General features: G+C 49.1%; 1 protein-coding gene across 3 annotated transcripts in view; it reads left to right on the forward strand.

Annotated features, from left to right (window-relative positions):
* KIF4A (kinesin family member 4A) overlaps positions 1-25,617 on the forward strand; it is a 286,675-nt gene that overhangs the window by 111,995 nt on the left and 149,063 nt on the right. For all 3 annotated transcript variants that reach the window (XM_085608378.1, XM_085608380.1, XM_085608379.1), the window contains exons 18-22: positions 672-782; positions 21,127-21,210; positions 21,306-21,419; positions 21,532-21,687; positions 21,868-21,965. In XM_085608378.1, coding sequence (XP_085464504.1) covers positions 672-782; positions 21,127-21,210; positions 21,306-21,419; positions 21,532-21,687; positions 21,868-21,965 — 563 coding nt within the window. The remainder of the gene's footprint in view (positions 1-671; positions 783-21,126; positions 21,211-21,305; positions 21,420-21,531; positions 21,688-21,867; positions 21,966-25,617) is intronic.

Raw genomic sequence — 25,617 nt, forward strand, 5'->3', positions numbered from 1 at the left:
TGGATCCATTGCTCTGTTGCTTTTATTAACTGCCTGCCATAGGTGGAATAACTAGAATGGTATCCAGCCAATTGCCTTATTGCCTTGAATAATAGCATTCACATTGCCAAAGAATGTTTACAGTAATTCTGGGCGGTGAGTTAAGCTTGCGAAGTTTGCAGAGTTTTCTACTCACCATGTTACGTGGAATTCTGAATAACTCAGCTGAGCAGTATTTTTTCCTCACTCGCGTTCATGAACATTAAGTTGGCGAGCGTAAACTAGGAAAATCCACCTCCTGGCGAGATTTTTACTCATGCGCGCTCGTAAACATCAAGTGCACGAGCGGGGAAAATCAACCTCCCAGCTAGATTTCTCAATGCGGGCGGTCCGATTTCCCAATGCGGTTGGCCGCGTATGCTTGTGACCTCTTGCATTGAGAATCCATCCGCTTGTGTTGAAAAAGCTGCCACTCGAGTAGAAAATCTACTCTAGCGGCAGAAAGGAAGCAGCGCCTGCTTGCACCCGCTTAGTTGACCTCAATGTGGCATGCAAGAGATTTTCCATCCGTGTTAAAAAAAAATGTTTTAAAAAAAATTGGTATTCGCCTCCCGCATTAAACTGGGTCTATTTTGTAAGATGAAAGCACCCACTGCAAGGCATTAACCAGAGTTGTCTACCTTGTCATTCAGGGTATGAAGACGCAGCGTGTACAGCTCATGAGGCAAATGAAAGAAGAAGCTGAGAAATTCCGCCAGTGGAAGCAACAAAAAGACAAGGAAGTGATTCAGCTGAAGGAAAAGGTATGTGGAGTATTCAGTGTATTGGTTGCATGAAATCTAAGCTTTACCTTGGGGGTGCTCTTTAATTTCTTCAGCATTAGTTTAGGAAAGTAGGATCTGATTTCGAGGTTCTCCCCCACTTTTGTCTGGGGTCAGTGTGGTTTGACTGTAGTTTGATAGGTTCCTGCTAATCAGGATCCCAGCATCTTTGCTCTCCCAAATGGCTTTGGTAAGTACTTTAGTACCTCCACTGTTGACTACTGGTGTACCCTCATCAGTCCTGAGTTTATGGTGCCCATGGCATAGGTACACCAGGGGTCTCCCTGCAGCATGTGTTGTGCCGCCCATGGGAGTCCACATTTAATGTGGCTACAGGCCTCAAACGGGGATTTGAAGAGCACACTACTCACCGTGAGGGTCTCAAGGCGCTTGAGGAAGGCGGGCGTTTCGGGCAGCTCAGGTCATCCGTGCTCCAGCTGCACACTGAACACCTAGACCCTGACATCGAACCTGGGACAGCTCAGCTCGTGAACTGCTCCTGGTCTTCCTCAAAGCTGCCTGGTGCCCACATCTGCAGCGACAAGGCAGTCATCCGCTCTCCTGAGCTCCCTGCCAAGGGTAGGCATTTTGCTTCTGCGCCTCCTGGTCCCCTCCGAGTGGAATAGACTCTGTCCCCTCTGCTTGCAGGTTCTCCTCTTTGAGAATCCACCCTTGAATACCACTGGACATCTTCAAAAACTTCTCCAGAGGCCTTTTCTTCAAAGTCTTCCACTGTCGTCTATCGGATGTTTTGACTCCCATTCCCCACAATGCAACCGGCTTTCGTGGTGCAAGTAACCTGGTTCATGGGGCATCCATAGGTGGGGTGGCTCTCCAGCCTCCTGTCCTGGCAGGGCTTTTTTCAGGGCCCTCTGGGAAGGGTCCTTTTTCTTAAACTGCAATCACTACTTTTCCATTGACTTTCATTGGGCACATGTCTGTGTTCCCACTCTGCCACACCCTCCGTGGGGTTCCTGGGCAGGTACTTTGGGTGGTTCCTGATTGTCCCAGCTCCTCTGAGCCTTCTGGTCCAAGTCCTGTTCTTCCTTGCAGTTCGCATTCCACTTTCTTAGTACATGATTTGGTCTCCCACTTATCTGGTTTCTTTTGAGTATTTTCATGTGTATTATCTCTGGCTACGAAATGTAGGAAGCTGTCTCTGTATATATTATACCAAAATTGGATATAGTGTGCACATAGGACAGTGGAACCCAACATGTAGGCAGAGGTAAAGTAGATGGCACCTCACTCTCTATTTGATGTAATGTGTGTAGGAGAGTAGGATCTGCTTCTAATGGTTACCCCCCCTTTTTGCTGATGTTTCACTGTCTTTCGACTTTAGTCTGGCCGGGACCCTGCTATCCAGGGCCCCAGCCTAGCTGCCTCCTCTCTAAATTGATTGCATGTACTTTAGGTACACCACAGATTGGATTCTGGGGTACCCTTATAAGTCCTTAGTATATGGCATCCTATATACCCAGGGCATAGGTACCCCAGAGGCCTCTCAGGGGCTGCAGCATGTATTATGCCACCCCTGGGAGACCATTTAAAATGACACAACAGATCTGCTAGAGCAGCCGGTGTAAGGTGGTGTATGCACCCCTTACTCAAATATAGGTTCCCTATATCCATCCAGATCACTGCACATATACACCCATAAGTCACCCCTATGGCAGGCCTTATCAATCCTGATGGCAGGGTGCTGGGTTTTATGTGATTGGGTGCCCATGCATGAGCAGAGCCCCTCTGCAGCCTTCATAACCTTTATTCCGGCGTTTTGTGATGCAGCAAAACCATATACTCTTAAGTGCATTATAACCTCATGTTAAAAGCTAACTTTGGAATGGCTGCACGTGTTTGGTGTCAAACATCTTGGAATCATACCTCCACACCAGTAACTGGTGTGGGAGGTATGATTCCACCCTACTAGAGGGAGAACCAAGACTTCACCGGTACCAGCTTCACAGACCCTGGCATCACAAAATGGATTCTGCCAGCCACAAACACGAGTCTACCCTCCTGCTGCTGGACAAAACTCCGACTGGGGAGGTCTAGACAATAGGTTTCCTGTCACAGGGTGTTGTGACCACCTCCCAGACAGGCTTTAGTGTATTGGGGCTGGGTGGGTGCACTCCAAAAGCGCTTTGATGTCTGCACTGGGGGCACATTTGGTGTCCCTGTGCATAGTCCAGCTCAAACCCGTTGCAGGGGCTACCAGACCCTGCTCTGGCGCAGAACTGGACAAAGGATATGGGTGTAGCCACCCCTCTGTCCTGACCCTCCCAAAGGTGGGTCCCCAGAGTTCGTCCCACCCCTTCCTTGGGTATAAAGTAGAAACCCCCGACTACAGGGCTCTAGACTTACCTGGATGAAACTCTGCTACAGAATCCCAGAACTTCTTCTATCTACAGGACGTTAGATGACCGAAGAATCTCCTTTGGAGTAAAGGAGTTACTCCCCTGCAAGGTAGGCACCAAAGACTCAGCTGTCCGGTTTGCAAGTACGCAGCTCCTGAAGGACTCCGAAGACTTTGCAACACAGGAGGTGGGATTCCAAGCTTCCCCAAGGGCGATCCGTGCTCTCAGCAATCCTGAGATCCAAAGCCCTCGTGGGGACCGTGCAACCCGAACCCCTGGACACTGTGCACATTTGCAGCAGCATATGTTTCTTGGTGATCCCTGAGGCTGTGCTTTGCGCTACTTATAGTCCAGACCCCGAGCACCGAAGATTACTGGCCTATACTCTAGTGACCCGTGGGCTGGTATTTACGATTCCTCTCTGGGTCCCTTCGCGATCCCTTGTCTGTCAACTTGTGGGTCCCTGAGAAGGGTACTTTAACTTTCAATGGGCTTATCTGGTTGCTCCAGACGTGACCTGACTCTCCATTGCTTGGGTAGTCCACAGGACCTTGCTGGTCCTCACCAAAGCAGTTTTACTCTCACCGTGTGGGTTGCCGGCGCCAAGGCTTGTTGGTCTCCAATCCGGACAACGACCCTGCCACCCTCCCCCACCACCCCGCACTCTACATCCTTCGTGAGACATCTCGCCTGCAGACTGGTCGTCGTCGACGCCTCCTGGTATCTGTGGCAGTGAGTCAAGCTTCACCTCATCGCACCTGAAACACCAGACATCGATGGGCATTCGTCTATTGTGCCCCTGGTCACTGGCAAGTGACCCAGACTCTGTCCCCTCTGCTTTCAGGTTCTTCACTCTTCGATCCAGGCTTGGATCACAGCGGACAATTTTGTTTTCCACGACAGCAGCACTTAGCAGCAACTCTCCATTGAAGACTGCGAAGATTCCCGACACCATTTGACACCTATGCACCCGGCTTCCCTGGGTTAGGTAACACAAGTACTCCAGTGCTCACGTGGGTGCTGGCCTTAGAAACTTCTGTGTCTAAAAGGGTTTGCTCCAAGTCCTCTCCTAAGTGTCCTTAATCTCTTAATTTCAAACCGCGACTTTCCCATAGGATTGTACGGAGCTCGCGGCTGTGTCCACACTGCACGCGTCCCCCGTGGGTTCCTCGTGTCACTACCTTGGGTGGTTCATTGGGGTCCCAGCGATTCTACGTGCTCTAGGCACGGTCTAGTCAAGTCTTAGTTCTTATACCACTTTCCTAATATATGGTTTGGTCTCCCCGTGGGGCCCATTGTATATTGTGCTATTTACTGTCGTTTTAGAACTGTATTATTGTGTGCCTTGTGTGGTTCTCCTTTCATTTGGTCATTCAGGAGGTTATAATCTGGTAAACCAAGCTGCTTTACAGTCCTTCAAGACTTAGCCTGAAGGCTGCTCTCCATAGCTACCACTAGGATAGCTTTCAGTAAAGGTTGTCTTAAACCTAATCATCAATAAGGGTCGTTTGGACTGGTACAAGGTGCCCACTGTAACTAGTGGACCGCATATACCAGGCCAACTTCTCACAGCGTGGTCTAGCAGTAAGGCTTTATCAGAGGACAGTGTTAAGTATTTGTTGTTCACTCAGTCAGCAAATGATATCACACACTCAAAGGCTGAACTTCAGACCCATTGCTTTTGTATAAAAATATACTTTATTTTATTTTCTAGAACCAAACAAGCCTGGCACTGCAAAGTGATAAATACTTTGCAGTAAATATACAGTTGTAACAGTTTGGGTTGTAATTGATTTACAGCACTGTTACTGAGAAATGCAATGCTTTGGAAATGCAGTACATATACTTTGAATGGGCTTTTCAGTAAAACGACCAGTACGTTACTTTCAGATTACTTTTCTTCCACAGTGTAGTGTGCCTGGATACTAAAGTGGGACATTTCCTGTAAACCAGTAAATAAAAGCGTTTTTGTTTAGTGCAGTTGTAAAAGGTTTTCATAGATTTTCCAACTCCACACTTAGACTGTTTTTCTATGAAAAGTTTCTATGTTCGCCTATGGAGGAAAATAGTGTTATCAGTTAAAAGGTACGTACTTTGTTGTGGGAGTTGGTGTTCTGGGGTTAGACCCGCGGGTCCCCCAGGGTCAAGGATGCACTCTTATTACACCCTCAGCGGCACTAGGTGGGCCGGGTGCAGAGTGCTGAGGTCCAATGCTATCCAATGGGGGACAGGGGGCCTCCGGTTGGTGGCTGCTGACATGCAGGCCACTGGGCTGTGGGATCAAAGCTCCTGGGCTTAAGCTCAGGGCAAATGGGGGTTTAGGGCAGCACAAACGATGCACCCTCAGCGGCACTGTGGCGACTGGGTGCAGAGTGCTGTTTTGGCGTTGGGTGTCCTGTAGCTTTCAATGGGGAGTCTCCTGTTTGCAAAAGCACTGCAGGTTTGGGGACGAAGGTCTTCTGGGTGGAGGTTGGTTAGGCAGTGTTCGGCCACCCAAGGCTATGGGGCGTTTGGTGCAGGGGTTCCTTATAAGGTCAGATCTTACCAGCTCCTGGTCGCGGTTGAAGGGACCTTCCGGATTGAGGCTGCAGGTGTCTGCTTGAGGCAGGTCAGGGAATCACTGGATCTCGGGTCAGGATGGCCGGGGAGACCTCCTCTTGGTGTTGGGCCACTCGAACTCTGGGCATCTGGTGCAGAGTGGTGCAAACATACGGATCCTTGCGGAGCTGGAGTCTGTTTGAACAAATCGGATGTTCACGGGAGACAGTCTTTTGGATTGGAGGCAGACGTGTCTTCCGGGTTTCTTGAGGTTGCTGGCTGCAGGACACACTGGGATTTCGCGGGAGCAGGTTTGAGGTGGGGACAGGCCGGTAGGGCTGGGGCCAAGTCAGTGGGGGTCCTCCTCTTGTTAGCTTCGTCACAGCTGTTCGGTCATTCTGTTCTTCTGGTTTCTTGTCTTAGGAAGCAAGGTTCAGGGTTTCCCTAAATACTAGATTTAGGGGCATTAAAGGTAGGTCAAAAGGTTGGGAGCAATGGATCCCTTCCCTGGGGTAGAGGGGCATACGCCTTTCCCTGGTTGGCTGCCCCCCCCCTGCCCCCATCTACAAGATTGCGGGGACTGAGTTGTGCTTCACTTCTCCTACCCCCCTTGAGGGATGGAGTTGGCAGAGGTGGGCTCACCTCTCCCTCACTTGTTTTTCCCGCCGGTTCTCCCGCCCAAAGTGGGGCTCGGAACCAGTGGGGACCAGTTGCTAAAAGCAGCAAGTGGCCTGGTGAAGCTCACAAAAGACAGCAGGCCTTTGAAGCTTCCCCTTCGTTGACCCTACCTACCCACCCTGGAGGAGGAGGCTTGGCACCACGTCCCAGGATGTGCATTGTTTCAGGCCCCCAAGAGCAGCAGGCCCGCAAACTCAGGCGTCCAGAAACATGTCTGGTGGTGGCAGCTGAAAGCAGCCTCAGCCTGGACACTAGTGGTAGGTCATTTTTCTGGGGGCCTCTCTAAGATGCCCTCTGTGTGCATTTTTCATTGAATCCCACACTGGCATCAGTGTGGGTTTAATGTGCTGAGAAGTTTGATACCAAACTTCTTAATTTTCAGTCTAGCCATTATGGTGCTGTGGAGTTCGTAATGACAAACTCCCAGCACCATATACTCTTAATGACAGCACTGCACTTACAATGTCTAAGAAAGGCCTTAGACATTGTAGGGGTACAGGGCTCAGGCTCCTGTACCCTCACCACTGGCATAGTGCACCGTGCTAGAGGGGTGACTGATCTATGCCAGGGCATTGGGTTGTAGGCATGGCACACAGGCATGTGTGTGCGCCATAGCGACTCTTCACTTTGTTCTGTACCAAAACATGCAACCTACAAAGGCAGTGTGTGAGTAATGGTACAGGGCCTCTAAGGGTGGCACAATAAGTGCCGCAGCCCTTAGAGGCCTTCCCCGGTCACAGTGCCCTGGGTACCTGTGGTACCATTTACCTGGGGTTGACCATGCACATCCTTGGACAAGATACCATGCCTCCTCCCCCACGATGGGCAGGGTCCACGAATGGGATGCTTCAAAGTCTTGCCGCCTTGATGAGCTTCTCCAGGCCTGTTCCTGCTTGAAGGATATGGCCCCCACCAGGTCTGACCCCCACTTTGGGCAGGAGAATCAGAGGGAAAACCAAGAGAGGTCTGCCCACCTCTGCCAACCCTACCCCTCAGGTGGGGAGGCAAGGTGACGCACAACTCAGTCCCTGCCATCTTGCAGATGGGGGTACCCAGCCAACCAGAGTGAGGCAAATGCCCCACTCTTCCACTGGAGGGTGGCATAATAGGGGTGTACCCACCCCAAGGAAGGAACCCATTGGTCCCAACCTTTAATTGCCTGTAACACCCCTAAATCTAGTATTTAGGGGCACCCCCAAACCTTCCCTCCGGAGACAAACGTCTACAAGGACCGAACAGCCATGCCAAAGCTAAGAGGATGCCCACTGACTTGGCCCCAGCCCTACCGGCCTGTCCCCACCTCGAACCTGCACAAGCGAAACTCCGGTGTGTCCTGCAGCCAGCAACCTCAAGAACCCAGAGGACATGCCCTAACTTACAAAGAAAAGACTGTCTCCCGTGAACACTGGATTTGTTCACCCACAGACTCCAAGTCCGGCGAAATCTGCGAGTCTGCACCTGTTGCCCACGTCCCGAGTTGCAGTGGTCCAACACCACGAGGAGATCTCCCCGGAAAACCTGACCCAGGATCCAGCGATCCTTGACATGTCTCAAGCCTCCAGCTGATGCCTGCAGCCTCAATAAAGAAGGTCCTCCCAACCGCGACCAGGAGCTGGTAAGATCTGACCCTAAAAGACACCCCTGCACCTCACTCCCGCAGCCCTTGGGTGGCTCAACAGACTGTCTAGTCAACCCCCTACTGCCACAGAGGGTGTACTTTTGGTGCGAACTTGAACCCCCATTTGCCCTGCGCTTAAGTCCAGGAGTTTAGCTCCCACAACAGTGTGGCCTGCTCCTATGTAGCCACCGACTGGAGGCTCCCTAACCCCCATTGGATAACATTGATCCTCAGCACTCTGCACCTGACCGCCCTAGTGCCTCTGAGGGTGCTTTCAGAGTGCATTATCGACCCTGGGGGAATCCCGGAGTCTACCCCCAGAATCCAACTCCCACAACCAAATACTTACCTTTGAACCGATAACCCTCTTGTCCTTCATAGGATAACATTGACTGTTTTTCTGTGAAAAGTTTCTAATTTGGTGTTGGAAAACCTATGAAAATCTTTAAAACTGAAACCGAATAACTAATGCTTTTTTACCTGTTTACAGGAAATGTCTGTGTGGTATCCAGGTATACTACACTATCTAAGAAAAGTAATTTACATGACCTGCTAGTGAAGTCACTACAAAGTATATGTACAACATCTCAAAGCATTGCATTGCCAGTAATTCAATCTGTAACCAAACCAAAGTATACAAACAACTGCAATTCAAAACTGTATTACTGCAAAGTATACATCACTTACCTGTGCCAGGCTTGCTTGGTTCTAGGAAATGAAATAACTAATAATTTTATACAAATCCAATTGGTCTGAGTTCAGTCTTTGAGTGTGACATCTTTTCTTGCGACATCTTTTCTTGCCTGAGTGTGTACAACAAATGCTTAACACTACCCTCTGATGCTGCCTTACTGCTCGCCCACACTACCACACATAGTGAGGTGCTATCTACCTTTACCTACTGTTGAGGTTCCACTGGACTCTGTGCACACTATACCTCACTTTGGTATAGTAAATACAGAGCCAGCTTCCTACAATCATCCCCTGTAAATCCAAGAAAGTATTATTCAAGACAAGTCGTAGATGAATTAGCCTGTCAGTTCCACCAGTGGGGTGCAATGACCTAAAAAGCACCCCTCCCTTAAGCCTCCTTCAAATTTGAACTGTTATTTGGTCATAAGGCCATCTGAGTTAGTGTGCATTATAAAGGGAAGATGTGTACTATTTGCAATAAAGTACAATCAAACACAGGATTACATTTTCTCTGTGGGAATCAGTGGGTAGGTACATCGGCTCCTAAAAATAGCCAGGAACCAGACATTTGTGGCTTAAAGCTAGAGTACTGATATTTAAGCTTTGGAGTTAACCAGATAGGACAGAGATAATAGCACAGAAAGTAGACAAACCCTCATGTAGAAGGTTGTGCTGTACATCCAAAGCTAGGGCAAGGTTGAACCTTTGTTGCAATCTATACACTGTTCCAGTAGAACAATCAAAGTCGTGCAATCAGTGACAGGGATGACTGACACCTTATCTCGCAGGATATGTTGAGTTAATCATTGAGAGAGTAGCTGAGATGTCTGGGTGCTCAGTGTGTAGTACTGAGCAACCATTCGGTTGAGCTTTGGAGGAGCTTTGTCGATGGGCCCCTTCCTGTCAAGTGCTGAAGTCTCCTTTCGTAGTTGGCCTCTATCTCCTACTACTGGTGGTGTAGTTTACTTTGAAGGGAAATTCCACCAGAAGCCCTCGACTATGCTAGGGGACGTTGGTCAAGGTCCCCAAGTCCCAGGAGGATCGGGTGCAGGGGTATCCTTTTGTGTCTGTGACGGCGTGCAGTTCGTCCATGCGTGTCTCACCATGGGGAGTGCATGGGCTGGAAACTCCACTCTGGCTCCACAGCACCATGATGGCGTCACACTGAACACAAGAGTGTTTGGTACCAAGTTACTCTTTTCAGTAAATCCACACTGATGCCATGTACCCAGAGGGCAACTCAGAGGTGCCCCTTGCCAAACCTGGTGTGATCTTACCAGCTGTAGGCAGCCAGCCACCACCAAATAGGTTTCTGGACCCCTGGGTAGAAAGCCCCTACTCCCTGGGACCAGACACCATGCACCTCCTGTGTAGAGATGTTACACCCCCTCCCACAAGTTGGGCCAGTGCTCGGAGGGTGAAGCTTCAAAGGCCTGCTGCCTTGGTATGCGGACCCCCTCCCCCCCACCCTCGCAGCCTGAGCTGTCAGCAGGAGATGGCAACCCCTGGTTTATACTCCCACTTTGGGCTAGAAAACAGGTGGGAAAGATTAATAAGAATAGGTGTGCCCATCTCTGCCAACCACACCCCTAAGTTATGGGGAAAAGAAAGGTGAAGCACAACTTTTAATCCCTGCCATCTTGAAGATGGGGTAACCCCTCCAATCAGTTGTAAGTCTATGCCCCTCCCACAGGAGGGTGGCATATTAGAGGAGGTAGTTTGAACATTGACCCTACCTGCTTTTCCCCTAAAATACCTCCCAATTCTGATGGATATATCGGCCTGTGGATTCCTCACCTTTTTGAATTAACCCTTGCGCAGCATTCCACGGAAACCTTTTTTCATAGCTCTCCTGCGTCGACCAGGACGTCACGATTTCACTGCTCTGCTCGCAGCTCCATATGACTTCGTTGGAGCCATAAGAATACCTCGACGGTGTGCTGACGTCAGTTCCCTTTTTTCTGCGCCGTCAACGCGTAACTGTTTTTCTAGGACTCTCCATTTCTTTGTAGTCTACTTTGTTACAGTTGCCTGTTCACTGTTTCTGTACGATGGCTACTCTGAAGAAGCCTGGTTTTAAACCCTGTAGGGAATGTGGGGGCCGTATGTCACGGACCCCCACGAAGATTGCCTTTGGTGCCTACTTTCTGACCATGACGTCGCTGGATGCTCGTCGTTTTTTCGGATTAATCCAAAGTCTCTTAAGGAGAGGGAGGCAAAGTTGTGTGTGGCCCAGGCAAGGAAGGAGAAGAGAGGCCTGAAGAGCACCAAGCTGAGGTTTAAGTCGCCGACTCCGCACATCTCGGTTGTCCAAAAAACACAAGATGCGGCATCATGGGTTCAAGCATCACTCTAAGGACGGCAAGTCATCCAAGGCTGTGTCCTCGGTCCTCCGGCGTCATAGGAAGGGTGACATCTTGCCTTCACCGCAGGTGACACCAGTGCATTCTCCGGCGCCTAGCGAAGTGTCTTCTGCACCTCCGGCTTCCCTGATCCCAGATCTGGTGCTGCAGCCAGAATCCTCCTTGCGCCCTCAGCCTATTCCAGTCCGTTCTGGATCCGTACCTGCCGTTCCTGGCTCCAGGTGCAGATCTGTTGCGTTTTCTAAATGCGATGTATGGCATGTTTGCTACGGCGGTTAACCCATCCGGCGCGCCTGGTGGCCTCGTGGGACTGCTTTCTTAATATTTGGACGTTCCCCCAACATTCTGCTGAGGCACTCTTTATGCCGATGGCTCCATCTTGGGCTCTCCTGATGCCGAGGTTCTTTATGCCGATTTCATCTCGGGAGGGAAGGATGGACCACTTTTCAGCACCATTTGGCTCTGTTAAGACGCCGCCGACCGCTCCTGAGCTGTTTCATTTGACGCCAGCTCTGAGGTCACTGATGTCTAGCGACTGATTCCTAAGTTGTGATCAAGGAGGGAGGCTCTGAAGCTTCTGGAAGAGGAGGAATTCCAGGAACAGCAGAAGCAAGCGGAGTAGGGAGAGATTCTTGATACTGTTGATGACTTTGAAGGTTTTCAGGAGGCCAGTCGGCTGGACACTTCACCAGAGTGAGGGTGCACTTCTCCCAAAGCTCTTCCTTCTCAGGAGGTGGCCTCATACCACTCGGTTATAAGGAAGGCAGCTGACCTTCTGGATTTAGTTACCCACTTCAGAGGTCAGTTAACATTCCAACTGAGGTTCTGCACTCCCATTCATTAGCTGTGGAACCTTTTGCTTCTGTTCTATGAGGCTTTGACTGAACCAATTTTGGAGGTTTGGCAGGAGCCAATGTCTGCCCTGGCAGTATCCAGAACGGTGGCAAGGCATTCTAAGGCTGCACCTGGGGATCCAGCATTTTTATCTTCTCATCCTTCACCGAAAGGTTGGTGGCTCAAGCTTCATGTTCCTCTAAGCAGTCAGCAGGTTCCTTTTCCTCCCCTCTGGGGGATAGGGATTCTAAGAATCTTAAACAATCTGCTTAGATCAGCTAGCATGGCTTTGAAATCTACTGATGTCACATGCTTGTTAGGACATTATATCCATGCGTTGATGGATACGGGTAGGTCTCTCCTAAGCTGCCAGAAGATGTTCGAGGTCACTTCATGTAGGTGCTGGCGGAAGCATGGGCGGCAGCCCGACAGGTGATCCAGTCGGGTCTTGATACGGCAGACAGTTGCCAGGGTGATGGGCTCTTCTGTGGCAACCAGGAGACGCCGGTTTGAGAGGATCTGGATTCTCTCCAGGCGTTCAAACCATGCTGCTGGAGCTTCCCATTGATGGCTACAGGCTCTTTGAGGCAAAGGCAAGCTCAGCTCTGCAATTTTTTAAGGATAGGAGGGCTACGGCTAAATCCTTAGGCTTCCAGTCCCAGCCTCGGGGTTTTGGATACAGATTTCATGGCTTTGGGAAGGTGGGTCAATTTCAAGGCCGTCTGCATAAGCAGCATGACTGAATCCTCTGTGGAAGTCAGAAGGGAAGTGGTAGCCTGCGAGGGATAGCTCGCAAAAAAGTACCCCCCCCCCCCGTACTTCCCCCTCAGTTCCGTCGGGAAGTAGCTCTAGATCCCCAATCTTGGAGCATGTTGGACCTGTGGGAGTCCGGGTGTCCCATTTACTATAAAATTATAAATCTGTTCCATCAGATCTTTGGGTTTTGAATCTTGTAGAAAATGGGTACGCTCTTCCTTTCCAGGATTTCCCTCCCCTCCTGTCCTTCCTCACCAGAGCTGGTGTTTGGAGGACAGTCTGTTGCTCCTGCAGCAGGAGGTTCTTTCTTTGTTGCAAAAAGGTGCGAAAGAGGTGGTTCCAGAGCAGAAAAGGGGTCAAGTATGCTACTCCTGGTATTTCCTGATCCCCAAAAAGGACTGTCAATTAAGGCTGACCATGGGCTTCAGGATCTTTTTTTTACCTCAAACAGGAGAAGTTCAGGATGTTGACTCTGGCTCAGGTTCTTCTGCTGCTGCAGCAGGAAGACTATCGTGTCGATCGATGTACAGGATGCTTATGTTCACATTCCCATTCTGAAGTCGCATCGGAAGTATCTATTTTACGGTGGGATCTCAACACTACCAGTTTGCAGTCCTTCCATTCGGTCTTACATGAGCACCACTGGTCTTCACAAAGGTGATGGCTGTGGTAGCGGCTCCTCTCAGGATGTCGGGGATCTAGACAACTGGCTGCTCAAAGCAGAGACGCCAGAGATGGTGATGCTTTATCTGCAAGTAACACAACTGTTCGACTTGGTTTTTTCGATAATGTATGCAAATCTCACCTGCTGCACCCTCAGCGCAACCTGTTAATAGGGGCAGTACAGGACACTACATTGAGTCGTGCTTCCCCCTTTAGACATCCAGGCTATTTATTTAGGTCACTTGTATCGCGCACAAATCATCCCCAAGGAGATCTCTCGGCGCTAGAGAAAAGAGGCTAGCGGTCAGTGAGGGGCAAGCTTAGAGCCAAGTTTTAAGCAGCTTTTTAAATTGGGACAGATTCGAGCATTGGCGGATTTGTTCGGGGAGGCTGTTCCACAATTTGGGGGCCTGATAAGAAAAGCAGCGACCCCCCCCCCCCCCCATTGAAGTTTATCGGTCCGATAAACCGGCCCACGTCCATGCAAGGACCTAAAGACCAAACACAACATTTTAAATGTGTCCCGTTTCTTTCCTGGAAGCCAGTGTAGTTGGCGTAAGAGTGGCAAGGAGGGGGTTCGGGCTGGTTTGTCAAGAGCAAGGCGGGCATCTGTATTTTGCACCACCTGTAACTTGGATAAAAGGTCCTCCCTGATTCCTACCAATAAGGAGTTGCCATAATCCAGGTGCTAATTAGCAGTGCCTGGATAAGGGTCTTTCTAGCACTAAGCGGGATCCATGGGAAGATCTTACTCAACATCCGAATGGTCCCAAAACAGGAGGCAGCAAGCGTTTTCACCTGTATCTCCATTGAGAGCTGGTTATCTAACCTTATCCCCAAGTTCCTCGCCCAGCTTCTCGGGACGGGGGCCACTCCCAGTTCGGGTAGTCACCAGTCTGAAGTCCACAGATCGACACCTTTGCCAAACAAAAGTATCTCGGTCTTAGAGGAGTTTAATTGTTAAAAATGTCTCCTCATCCAGTCTGCAATATTAATCCTACAGGTTGCAAACCTGGCTTTCGTTTTGGCAGGATCATTACCAATATGTATAATAAGCTGCGTATCGTCCGCATAAGATATGGTTTCAAAGCCACAGTTCCTGATAGTGGTCAAGGGGGCCACATAGAGATTAAATAATGTGGGACTCCATATAGAGCCCTGTGGTACCCCCTTGTCCACCGCAGCAGGAGATGACACATGGGACCCCAATTGAACGGATTGGGTTCTATCAGATAAGTAGCTCTGAAACCATTTGAAGGCTAAGCCACCGACACCAACCTCCTGCAACCTGTTCAGTAGTATATTGTGGGAGATGGTGTTAAAGGCTGCCGACCGGTCTAACACCACCAGCATAACTGGAGAGTCCCCATCAAGCGACATCCTAACGGTGTCTGTAACTTTGAGCAAGGCTGCCTCCGTGCTGTGTGATGTGCGAAAACCTGACTGAGATGGATCTAGTATCTTAGTCTCTTCTAAATAGTTTGAAAGATGGCGGTTTATTATAGATTCCATGATTTTAGACCAACATGGAAGAAGAGAGGTGGGTCTGTAGTTTTGTACCTCTGTGGGGTCTGCTGTTACCTTTTTCAACAGCCGCTTAACGCGAGATACCTTCCATTTACCCGGAAAGGTAGCTGTAGCTAAAGAGATGTTACATATGTCTGCCAAAGTATCTGCTAGGATAGGGAACATCTCATTCATGACCCTAGGTGGCAGTGGGTCCAAGATTGATCCTGACTTGGTTTTGGCCAACAAAACCCCCACCTGGTTTCCTGTGATAATGGGGGAAGTCATCTAGGCTGGATGTACGCAGATGTAATGTTTCAAGATGGAGTGGCTGTTCCAGTCCTGAAGGTCTTTCGCCTGCTCAGGCTGTTCGCTTTCTGCATACTGTTGGTCAACCATGCACGCTGACACATGAGGGCCCTCCAGTGGTGCCTCCCCAGTCAGTGGTTTCAACACAACTGGGATCTCAGGGAGGTGGTTAATCTCCATAGACACTGAATTGGATTTCTTACTGTGGAGTGTTTCAGGCAACCTGTCTCGCGGGAAGCCGTTTCAATCTCCTTCTCCGGGGGTCACAGTGATGACTAATGCCTCCACTCTAGGGTGGGGTGCTCATCTGGGGGATCTGGAGATAAAGGGCCTTTGGTCTCCAGAGAATAGGTTGCTTCACATCAATCTTTTGAAATCGTGGGCTGCAAGTTTGGCTCTCAAGACTTTCTTCTCTCCCTTTGCGGTCCGTCAGGTCTGGTCCTGACAGACACCACTACCGCAATATGGTACATCAACAAACTGGGAGGAGTAGGGTTTTATTGTCTGAGAGGCTCTGCGACTCTGATCCTGGGCTCAGGACCATCAGATTTGTGCGTTTGCAAATCTGGCCGGGCTGCTGAATGTGCACGTAGACAGTGTCTGCAATACTTGGCCTATCACGAGTGGGGTCTTCATCCGGGGTTAGTCCATCACATTTTCAGGATGTGGGGATTTCCTTGGTTCGACCTGTCTGCCATTCAGGAGAAGGCACACTGCCTGTCATTCTGCAGTCTCCAGTATCCGATGCGGGGAGCGCTGGGTGGCGCGTTTCATTTAGATTGGGGCTCACAGCTTCTTTACGGGTTCCCTCCTATACCCTTGATTCCTCGGGTTCTGAGGCAGATTTGCCAAGACCAGGCCCAAGTCATACTGATCGCCCCGGATTGGCAAAGAAGGGTGTGGTACACAGACCACCTTGACCTCTCCTCGTACCCTCCGCTCCGTCTCCCTCTCAGGGCAGATCTCCTCTCTCAGTCGCTGGGGCAGGTTCTACACCCCCACCTCTAGAGCCTGCACCTTCATGCCTGGAAATTGAACGGGGCAACCGGAGTTCCTTCTCTCCCACCGGATGTGGTGGATGTTATATTATCGCCCAGAAGACACTCCACTAAATCAGTCTATTACAGTAGGTGTGCCAGGTTTGTTAAATGGTGTGGAGAGTTCAATTGATCCTCTAAGTGCCCATTTGTCTGATATTCTTAGAGTCCCTCTCTTTGGCTCAGGTTTGTTCTGTAGCTACTGTTAAGGGCTACTTGTCTGCCTTGTCAGCCTCTGTTTTCCAGATCAGCCATCCTTGTTTGTCTCCCATAGCCCTAATATTCATTAAGGGTCTCACTAATAGATTTCCTTCCACTCCTTTTGTTATGCTTCAGTGGGATTTAAATCTGGTTCTTACCTTCTTAATGAGGTCTCCTTTCGAGCCCCTGCATTGTTGTCCACTGAGACTTCTCTCATTCAAGGTAATTTTTCTGGTAACGATGACCTCTTCTAGGCGGGTTAGTAAGCTACAGGCTTAGTTCTAGGCCTCCTTTCACAACTATCCATGCAGACGAGATGGTTCTCAGGACCAGAGCTGCTTTCCTTCCTAAGGTGGTCACTCCCATCCACCTAGGACAATATCACTTTACCCACTTTAGGTAAGTAACTTGACCCTGCAGAGAAGATGACCCTGCAGAGAAGACTGAAGACGACGATTGCCTTGTCCCCAGCTCTACCGGCCGATCTCCAGCTTTGAAGAACCTGCGACCTATCTTGCAGCCAGTGACCTCTGAAAACCCTGGGAGGACTGCTGCCTTTGAAAGACTCCAATCCCCCGTGGACAGTGGACCTGTCCAAGAAGTTACAAGCTCCAAGGACCCTGGAGCCATGTCTCCTGCCCACTCAGCCCATGGCCCAAGTCTGAGTGGCTCACCTGTGCAGTGATGTCTACCCAGCGACCTTGACCCCATATCCAGCGTTGGCTGACCTCTCCTGATCTACAACGGCACCTGAGGTATGAATCCAGAGGTTCCTTCTTACTGCAACTGGCTCCCTTAGCCCTTTGGCCTTTGGTGAGCTGAACCGACGGTGCCCCTAGGACCCCCTACAACTCCTCTTACCTCTGCTGTTGTTGGTCTTCCTCCTGCAACCTCTGGGGCCACGCCTGTAGCCTCTTTGCCAAAAGTAATAATTGCAGTTTTGGAAAAGGGCTCTGGCACTGGGAACCTGGTTAGCAGGAACCCAGTGCACTTTCAGCCGAAATCACACCATGTACCAGGCAAAAAGTGGGGGTTACCATGTAAACAAAAAGGGGGCACTTTCCTGCATTAAAGTGTGACTCTGATTTTAACCAAGATCAAACCATATACTGCTAATCCTACCTAGATGAAGGTATAAGATTTTAGCAGAAGGTAGTCTGGCTAGGCCCAGACCCATGTGGCTTTTTGACCCAGTTTTCTCAGTGGACGAACTAAAAGCCTCCCTGACACCCACCAAGCAGGTTAAGTTCATGGAGCACCTTTTGAATCTGGGTTCTCCAATGTCTGTCCTGGACACATACTGTCCTGCAGTCCCACAGGCTTCCTCTCAGGTTAAGAAAAGTTCTAGTGTACCACCCTGCCCTTGAGCATCACATTGCCTCGATCGGATATTTACAAAGGTGTTTCCGGCCCATATTTGCAGGTCGGGCACACTGATTACTGAACCTATGAATTGCCGAAGGGGAGCTTGCTTCAACCAGTGCGGACCAGCTGCAGGAGACGCTCCCTGCTGTTGTCACTAGCTTTCTCCATCAAGGAGCATAAATCCCAACTTCTGCTGGTGCAGAGGATTCCCTTTATAGGGGTGTCTTTCATATGTTGACGTACCATATTTTGTCCCTGCTGGCAGTCCAGGATACTTACAATATCTGAATGTTTCGTGCTCATTACAGCTTTAGACTGGGTAAGGTTCTGAGCCATCTCTGTCCTGGCCTTGTGAATCCTACTAGTAGCTCATGTCCACTAACATTTGCAGCTTCTGCAGTGGAGCCTCCGCTGTTGGTGGTTCCAGCATTGGATGCGTATTTTGTACAGGATTCAGGAGAGGCTGCACTGGACCTTTGGTAGATGTTGATTGATTCGAACGGGTCTTTCTCCTTGCCGGTGGTGATTGATGCAGTCTCCAGGGTGGGTGTGAGGAGCACGACCTGCTGAACTAAAGATCATGAGCCTCTGGTCTCAAGTGGAGCAGAGGTGCTATAAGTTTCCTGAATTTACTGTATATTTGATTGACTTTTATGGTCTTTCTTCTGGCCTACAAAGGCAAGCATGTCAAAGTTTTTATGGACAGCATGAATCATGTGGTACTGCAGCAAGGAGGGTGGCATGGGAGTGGGGGGGGGAGAGACACACAGTACTGTGCTAGAAGGAATAGAGTTCCTGGACCATCAGCGTATATCTGGCTGCTAATAACCTGGCAGTGCTCTACCCCAGAGCAGCCCAGAGTAGATGAGTGCAGCAGACGTCATCTGACTGACCACGAGTGGCACCTACATCCCAAGTTAAGACGCGGCATCTTAGCCCAGTGGATTGCATGTTGCAAACACCATTTTGCCACTGCTTAAACACATCTCTTTTGCGTCCTGGAGTTCCAGCCACTAGGTTCCTTCAGAAACTCACTCAGCCTCCAGTGGGATTCTCATCTTTTGTTCCCTCCTTGTGCTGCTATTCAGAGTTCTAAGGCCGTTTATTATAGACCAGGCTCTGCTCATTCAGACAGCCCCAGACTAGGCTTGGAGAGTTCAGCCTGCTCCGATGCTGAGCCCGAGCATTTGCCTGCTGCTCACTACCTAGTCGGGGGGGCCTGCTGTCCTATCAACGAGCACTGTCCTTCATCCAAACCACCACAACCTAGATCTCTATATGCAGATTGAATGCAAGCAGCTAAAGGGGTTTATCCTACTTAGGCTGGTGGTGAATGTCCTCTTGGCTACTTGCTGCATGCTCACACTGACTCTCTGGCAGTGACCACAGCCAGAACCTGGAATGTATTGCCATTGCACATTTGTAGGCAAGAAAATTCTTTCATGCAGATGATAAAAATCTATTGTAGGAAGCTGGCTCTCTATGCAGACTATACTTCACTTTGTTCTAGTATATAGAGTCCAGTGGATCCCTAGAGGTATAGCGGAGGCTAAAGTCTTACACTTGTAGTGTGGGCCAGCAGTTTGGCTTATCAAGGGGTAGTGTTAAGAACTTATTGTACTCTCAGCCAGGAAATGCACACACTGTAGGGAAGTGCCCCTTTTTGCATGGTTACCTCCCTAACTTTTTTGCCAGAAAACTGATGCTAACTGGACGGGGTGTGTGCTGGGATCCTGCTAACCAGGCCACAGCACCAGTGTACTGCCCCAAAACTGCACCTTGTACGCACATTTGACCCAACTCTGGGCCACATCCAAGTCCCTTGTAAAAGGTACTCCTGGTACCACGGGTCTTGTGGCCAGAGAAGGCCTCTGAGGGTGGCATAATACAGGCTGCAGCAATCGGAGACCCCTCTGCCACCATAGTGAGGGCTCAGCAAAATGCCCAATAAACCCACACAAACTCCACAGCTCCATGATGGCTCTATTGAAGTTTGGTATCCAACTACCCAGCACATTAAACCTACACTGCCAGTGTGGGATTTAATGGAAAATGCACTTGGAGGGCATCTTGGAGATGCCCCTTGAAAATCGACCAATCCTGCCACCACCAGACATCTCTACAATGTCGACAGAGTGCTTTTTTCATTAATCCCCCACACACATCAGTGTGGGTTTATTGTGCATACTTCAACATTCTGATCCATGTTTTATGATTAATCATTGCCTTTACCAGTTGTAAGCTGTGCTGTTTGGCCTAAAGTCCGCATCTCGAGTCTTCACCAAATGGTTAGTTTATACATTCTTGGATGACTGACTGATCTGGGCAGAATCTCAACAGGCAACATTAGAAACTAACTTCTCAAGAAGAGTCTTGTGAAATGTAGCCTTGGCTGTCGGCAATGGAAAGTCACTGTAAATACCAAGCAAGGATTTGAGTGTCTTGGGAGCCATAATCTGCACAGGAGAGGGAATGGTTTATTCCTCAAAAGAAAGGGGTGAAAAATGGTTTAGCCAAGCAACGTTCTTACTTTAAAAGAATCGCCACAGTAATAAAGGTGAAAGCAATACGAGGAACGACTTCTTCATGCTTCTGTTATCGTATTGTCTCCTATGCATGAGGATTACACAAGAACAGCTGAGCAATCAATAGCAGCGTATTTCATGAGACTGGGACTCATGATGTGGAGGGATTGAAAATCTATGAATTATCAATGTTATTGAGATTAAGTCTTAAACTGCTGTCTTCAGATTGTCGAGGGTTCCAAGTCTGGCAACCGAAAGTAATTAAAGCAGGTGAATTTGTGAAAGATGGAAATGCCTGGGAACCGCAGTTATAGCTAAGTGATTTATTTCCTGACTGTTATAACACAATCTGTGTGATACTCCACTGCAGACTCCTCCCTGCTCTCTCAGATCTGTGGAGTCCGACTTTAAACACTGCTGCACCTCAATGTATTACTGATTCTTCCATGTCTAAGGGTGTTCCTGATGCCAGCATGCAGGGTGGCATCTTTGTAGAACTCTATGCAATTACTTTGTGAGGTGCAACAAGTGCACTGCAGAGTTCAATGGCTCCTCCTACTGGTGAGCATAAGCCGTTGCTAGAAAGTTTTGGGATCCAGACTGTATCCTAGGAGAATCAAAAGATTGTGGTTGTTGTATCCACCAGAAAGCGTTTTACTGAAGAAAAATAACGTGTTTTTTCTTCTACTAGCTCTGACGTTCTAAAGCAGTCACATTTTCCAGTCACTGCAGCTGTGGAATGGTTGCGTTATACTTGTATCATATCTGCCCGGTGTGTTGCCATGCCCAAGGGTTTGTCATGCTTGAAGCTCACACTTGTGTTACTGTAAATGCTTATAAGCTGTGATGTCCTGAGCCACTCATGGAGTCATTCTCTCCTTAGGACCGCAAGAGGCAATATGAGATGCTTAAACTAGAACGTGACTTCCAGAAACAGGCCAGCGTGCTGAGGCGGAAAACTGAGGAGGTAGGTGTGCTGGCACTGGCAAAAGGGAATGAAGTTAGTTGCTTTCATGAGTTAAAAATTGTTTGCATCACATTGTGTTTGTGCCAACTGTCTAGGCGGCAGCAGCAAACAAACGCCTCAAGGATGCGATCCATAAACAGAGGGAGGCTGCAAATAAACGCAAGGAGTTTCCGAACCGGGGCATGGAGGGAGCTGCAGCCAGAGTTAAGGTAACTATGATATTCCGTTGAAGCTGTTGCTGTGAGGCAATTTTGATATAGTTCCACACACATTCAATTGTGATTCTGTTGTGAGTGATTCTTTGAATTGATTTCTCATCAGAACTGGCTTGCTAACGAGGTGGAAATATTGGTTAGTACAGAAGAAGCCCAGAGACACTTGAACGATCTGCTAGAAGACCGAAAGATTTTGGCTCAGGATCTTGCTCAGCTCAAGGAGAAAAAGGAGGCTGGAGAACGCATCCCACACAAAATACGGGTGAGATTTTTTTTCTTGCAGTTTAAAATAAGAGCATCAGGACAGCTTAATGGTTACATTTGACTAATCTTTTAAAATGAAAAAAGGAGGAAATAAATACCTATTTGCAACCTGCAGTTATACTCTATGGGAATTTATCTTTTGTGGCAAGTCTTCAGTTTTGCGTCCATCTTCTTTCAGAGGCGGACGTACACTATTGCTGAATTGGAAAATATGGACGACACGGAGTCATCGGTCACAAAGCAAATTGAGAGCCTGGATACTGAGATGGAGCTACGGTAACCTAGATTTGTGCAGATTAGGATATAATACGTTTTAAGGTGATAGACAGAATGTATAGAGCTCTTGGTGTGTGTTTGGTCAAGCGATGAAACTGAAGAGCCTTCATGAGTGGGTGTTAGAAAGGGTCTCATTTTGCAGGCGTAGCACCCACGTTTTGCCTGGCTTTGCAGTGGTTTTGATTGGAGTGCAGAGGGGCACTGCCATACAGGTCCCCTGTGCCAGTACTTCTCTAAAAACATATATTGCCAGTTGGTACTTCTACCTCTTGTAAGTCCCTAGTAAATGGTACTCTGAGTACCTAGGGTCTGGGAGCTGGAGAGGGTCCCATAAGACACCCCCCCGTCCCCCCCCCCCCCCCCCGCCGCCCCTCACTCACTCACTGGTACCATGCAACTGCTCTTACATCTTGCATGCCCCTGTAAGGGACAAAGCCGACATGGCACCCAGGCAGGGTGCCATGCCAGCCAGCACTGCCTGAAGGCATAGGCAAGTCACCCTTCTAGCAGGCCTCGCAGCCGAGGCAAGGTGCACTATACCACATGTGAGGGCATATCTGCATGAGTCGATATGCCCCTCCAATGCTGGGGTCCATTCCCTAATATTGTAAGTGCCAGTGAAGCCATAGAGAGCACATGGGCTGGACACTCGACACAGCACCATGATGGCTCCACTAAACACAGGAGTGTTTGGTAGCAAACTACTCCTCTCCATAAGTCCACACTACGCCAGTGTGGTTTTATTATTCCATGTACCCAGAGGTCTCGGAGGGTCCTCCTGAAAAGCTACCAACCCTGGTGTGGTCTCTGACCAGCTGTAGGTAGCCAGCCAGCCACCAGACATGTTTCTCGATCCCTGGGTTGAGAACCTCTGCTCTCTGGGACCCAACAACAATGCACATCCTGGGCAGAGGTGCCACATATCCCCCAGGATGGGCTAGTGCTCGAAGGGATAAGCTTCAGAGGCTTGCCGCCTTTGTAATGCAGCCCCAGCCTCTGAAGATGGCAGCCCCTGGTTTACACCCCCCTCTTAGGGCAGGAAAACACAGGAAAACTCAGGTGAATAGGTGTGCTTAACTCTGCCAACTCCACCCCTGAGGTGGGGGAGGCGAGGTGAAGCACATCTTTCAGTCCTGCCATCTTGTAGAAGGGGGAACCCCTCCAATCGGGGCTAATTCTATGCCCTCTCCCCCAGGACGGTGCTAAAATACAGTGTAGTCACTTCAGATAGCCATTGACCCTACCGGCTACTCCGCTAAATTGCCCCATAATCCACTATTTAGGTGGCTCCCCAGACTTAGAAACTAGCTCTATGACTACCTAAGAAGCAAGAACCCAACCCTGCAGAGAAGACTGAAAATGACGATTCCCTTGGCCCCAGCCCTAACTGCCTGCCTCCAGCTTCTGCAAACCTGCGACCAGTCTTGCAGCCAGAGACCTCTGAAAACGCTCGGAGAACTGCTGCCTTCGAAAATGACTCCAATGTCCAGCAGACCTATTCAGAAATAACTACTCCAAGTGCTATGGATCCAGCTGCAACCGCGATCTCTGGCTTCTCTGCACCCGACACCCATGGCCCGAGTCTGGATGGCTCACGTGTGCAGTGAAGTCTCCCCAGCGATCCTGACTGTCCATTGTTGGCTGACGTCACCTGATCTCCCCGGCGGCGCCTGCAGTATGAATCCAGAGGCTTCCCCTGACGGCGACCTGCTCCAGTTAGACTGTCTAAAGGCACCCCTTTACCCGAAGCCTCTGGGCCTTGGTGGGCAGAACCGACAGTTCCCATACAACCCCTACATCCCTACTTACCTCTGTTGTCGTTGGTCTCCCTCTGGTGCCACACCTGCAGCCTGTTTGGGAAAAGAATAATCCCCATTGAAAAGCTTTGAGCGCCCAACGTCGAAATAGCACCTTGCACACGCCCACCCCTGTGCCGCTGGTGGTGTATGTTTGGTACTGCTTTGTCCCCCCCCCCCTCTCTCGCCAGTGCTTAACCTAACCCCTAATGCTTTGCCCCTGCTACCGATCTTCTTACCTGCTCCAGGTATCCTCAGTCTCCGTTGGAAAACATTTAACCTCTGCACCTAGCCGTCCTTATGCTGAATGTGGTGCAGCATTGGTACCCACCTGACCCTTGCCAACTTTTGGTTAAGTGGAATTGTAAGTGCATTACTTGTTTGACCGTGATTCTTTACTCCATTGGACAGATGTTTTCAATCTGTGGGGCGTGACCTCCTTGGTGGGTGGTGGCAGTGGGTAGGGGGGCACACATTCCACAACTTCACTTGTGCCTGGATTCCAAAACTTTTGATTTTGTTTTGGAAAAAGACAACCACCCCGGGATGGCTAATTTCAATCGTTAATGATTCGGCTAAAGTTTCATTCAAGTCAAGTCAAGAATAGCTTTATTCGGTTAAAAATTTTAAAACCATCAAAGCATACGACGATATTTCATGTTGCAAATAGTTACAATTACAGTAATCTGAAAAGTCCATTAATACAATACCAAATAAACACTAACAATATTTCATAAATAGTAAATACAATATAATTGGCACATAATCACAAAAAGTATGTCATCCAAATGATTCTACAATTTTTACATATCCCATAAAACCTAAACTAATTCATTAATCCACGTTCTCCAACTATCAAACAAAACTAAAAATGACGGAGGTTCCCAGAGGGCTGCACCCTATTTCTACACCTGATGGCCCCTATGATGTAGCTGGCTACCCCGAAACATACCAGTGGTGACCCTAGCATTTGCAGATAAACCAATGCGGGCCTCACTTGCTCAAAATTACGGTTCTTAAAAATAGGACAGATAAATTTCTTGCGCTGCAAAGTGTAAAATTTGCAAGAGAAAACCATATGCAGCATGTTTTGTTCTGAGGTGTTGTTCTCAAGGACAGGGCCCCAGGGTTCCCTCTTTGAAAAAACCCTTGGGGTAAGCTAAAAGCCAGGGAAGCATGCCATGCTTGAACCTTATTAACAAAAACAGATGGAATGGTTTGCTTATATAGGTCAGGTATGGCTGAATCTCTCTGCCTATACTTAGCGTGACAAACCTCCTGACTGTCGGCTTACCCAGTTCCCCTCCTTCCCTCAGCAACATTGCTCTACTCACGAACTGAGTCTTGAAGGCTTTTATTTCTGTTTTACTCAACGCGCTTGGTTTATCAAAAAGATCGAGGTAGCCGAGGGACTCCAAATTGGTTTTGATATATCGCAACCAAGGAATACACATGGCTTTATCAAGAGACAAACCGTCTTGAATAATAAGTTGATTTAGGTTCGGAGGATGCTGTGCCCAAACTCTCAACCAGCCTAATAATGGAGCCACAGAAATTTGATCAGTAAGGTAACCTACCCCCAAGTCTTCATGCATATTAAAAATAGGAGCAGATGTGGGGAGTGACAGCAATTTCCGGAAAAAGGCATTTTCTACTGATTGGATCTCTGTCGAAGCCTTATAACCCCATACCTCGCTACCATATAGGGCCATAGGGACACACTTGGCGCTATATATCTTCATAAGAGCGGGCAGGGGTTTACAGCCCAAACGTTTTGCAAAGCCCAACAGGGCTCCTGTTGCCCTAGCAAGAATATTCTTTTTCTGGGGGCATTGCATGACCCAAGTTCTCCTGTC

The sequence above is a fragment of the Triturus cristatus genome, chromosome 5_2 (genome assembly GCF_964204655.1).
Source record: "Triturus cristatus chromosome 5_2, aTriCri1.1, whole genome shotgun sequence".
NCBI classification, from domain to species: domain Eukaryota; kingdom Metazoa; phylum Chordata; class Amphibia; order Caudata; family Salamandridae; genus Triturus; species Triturus cristatus.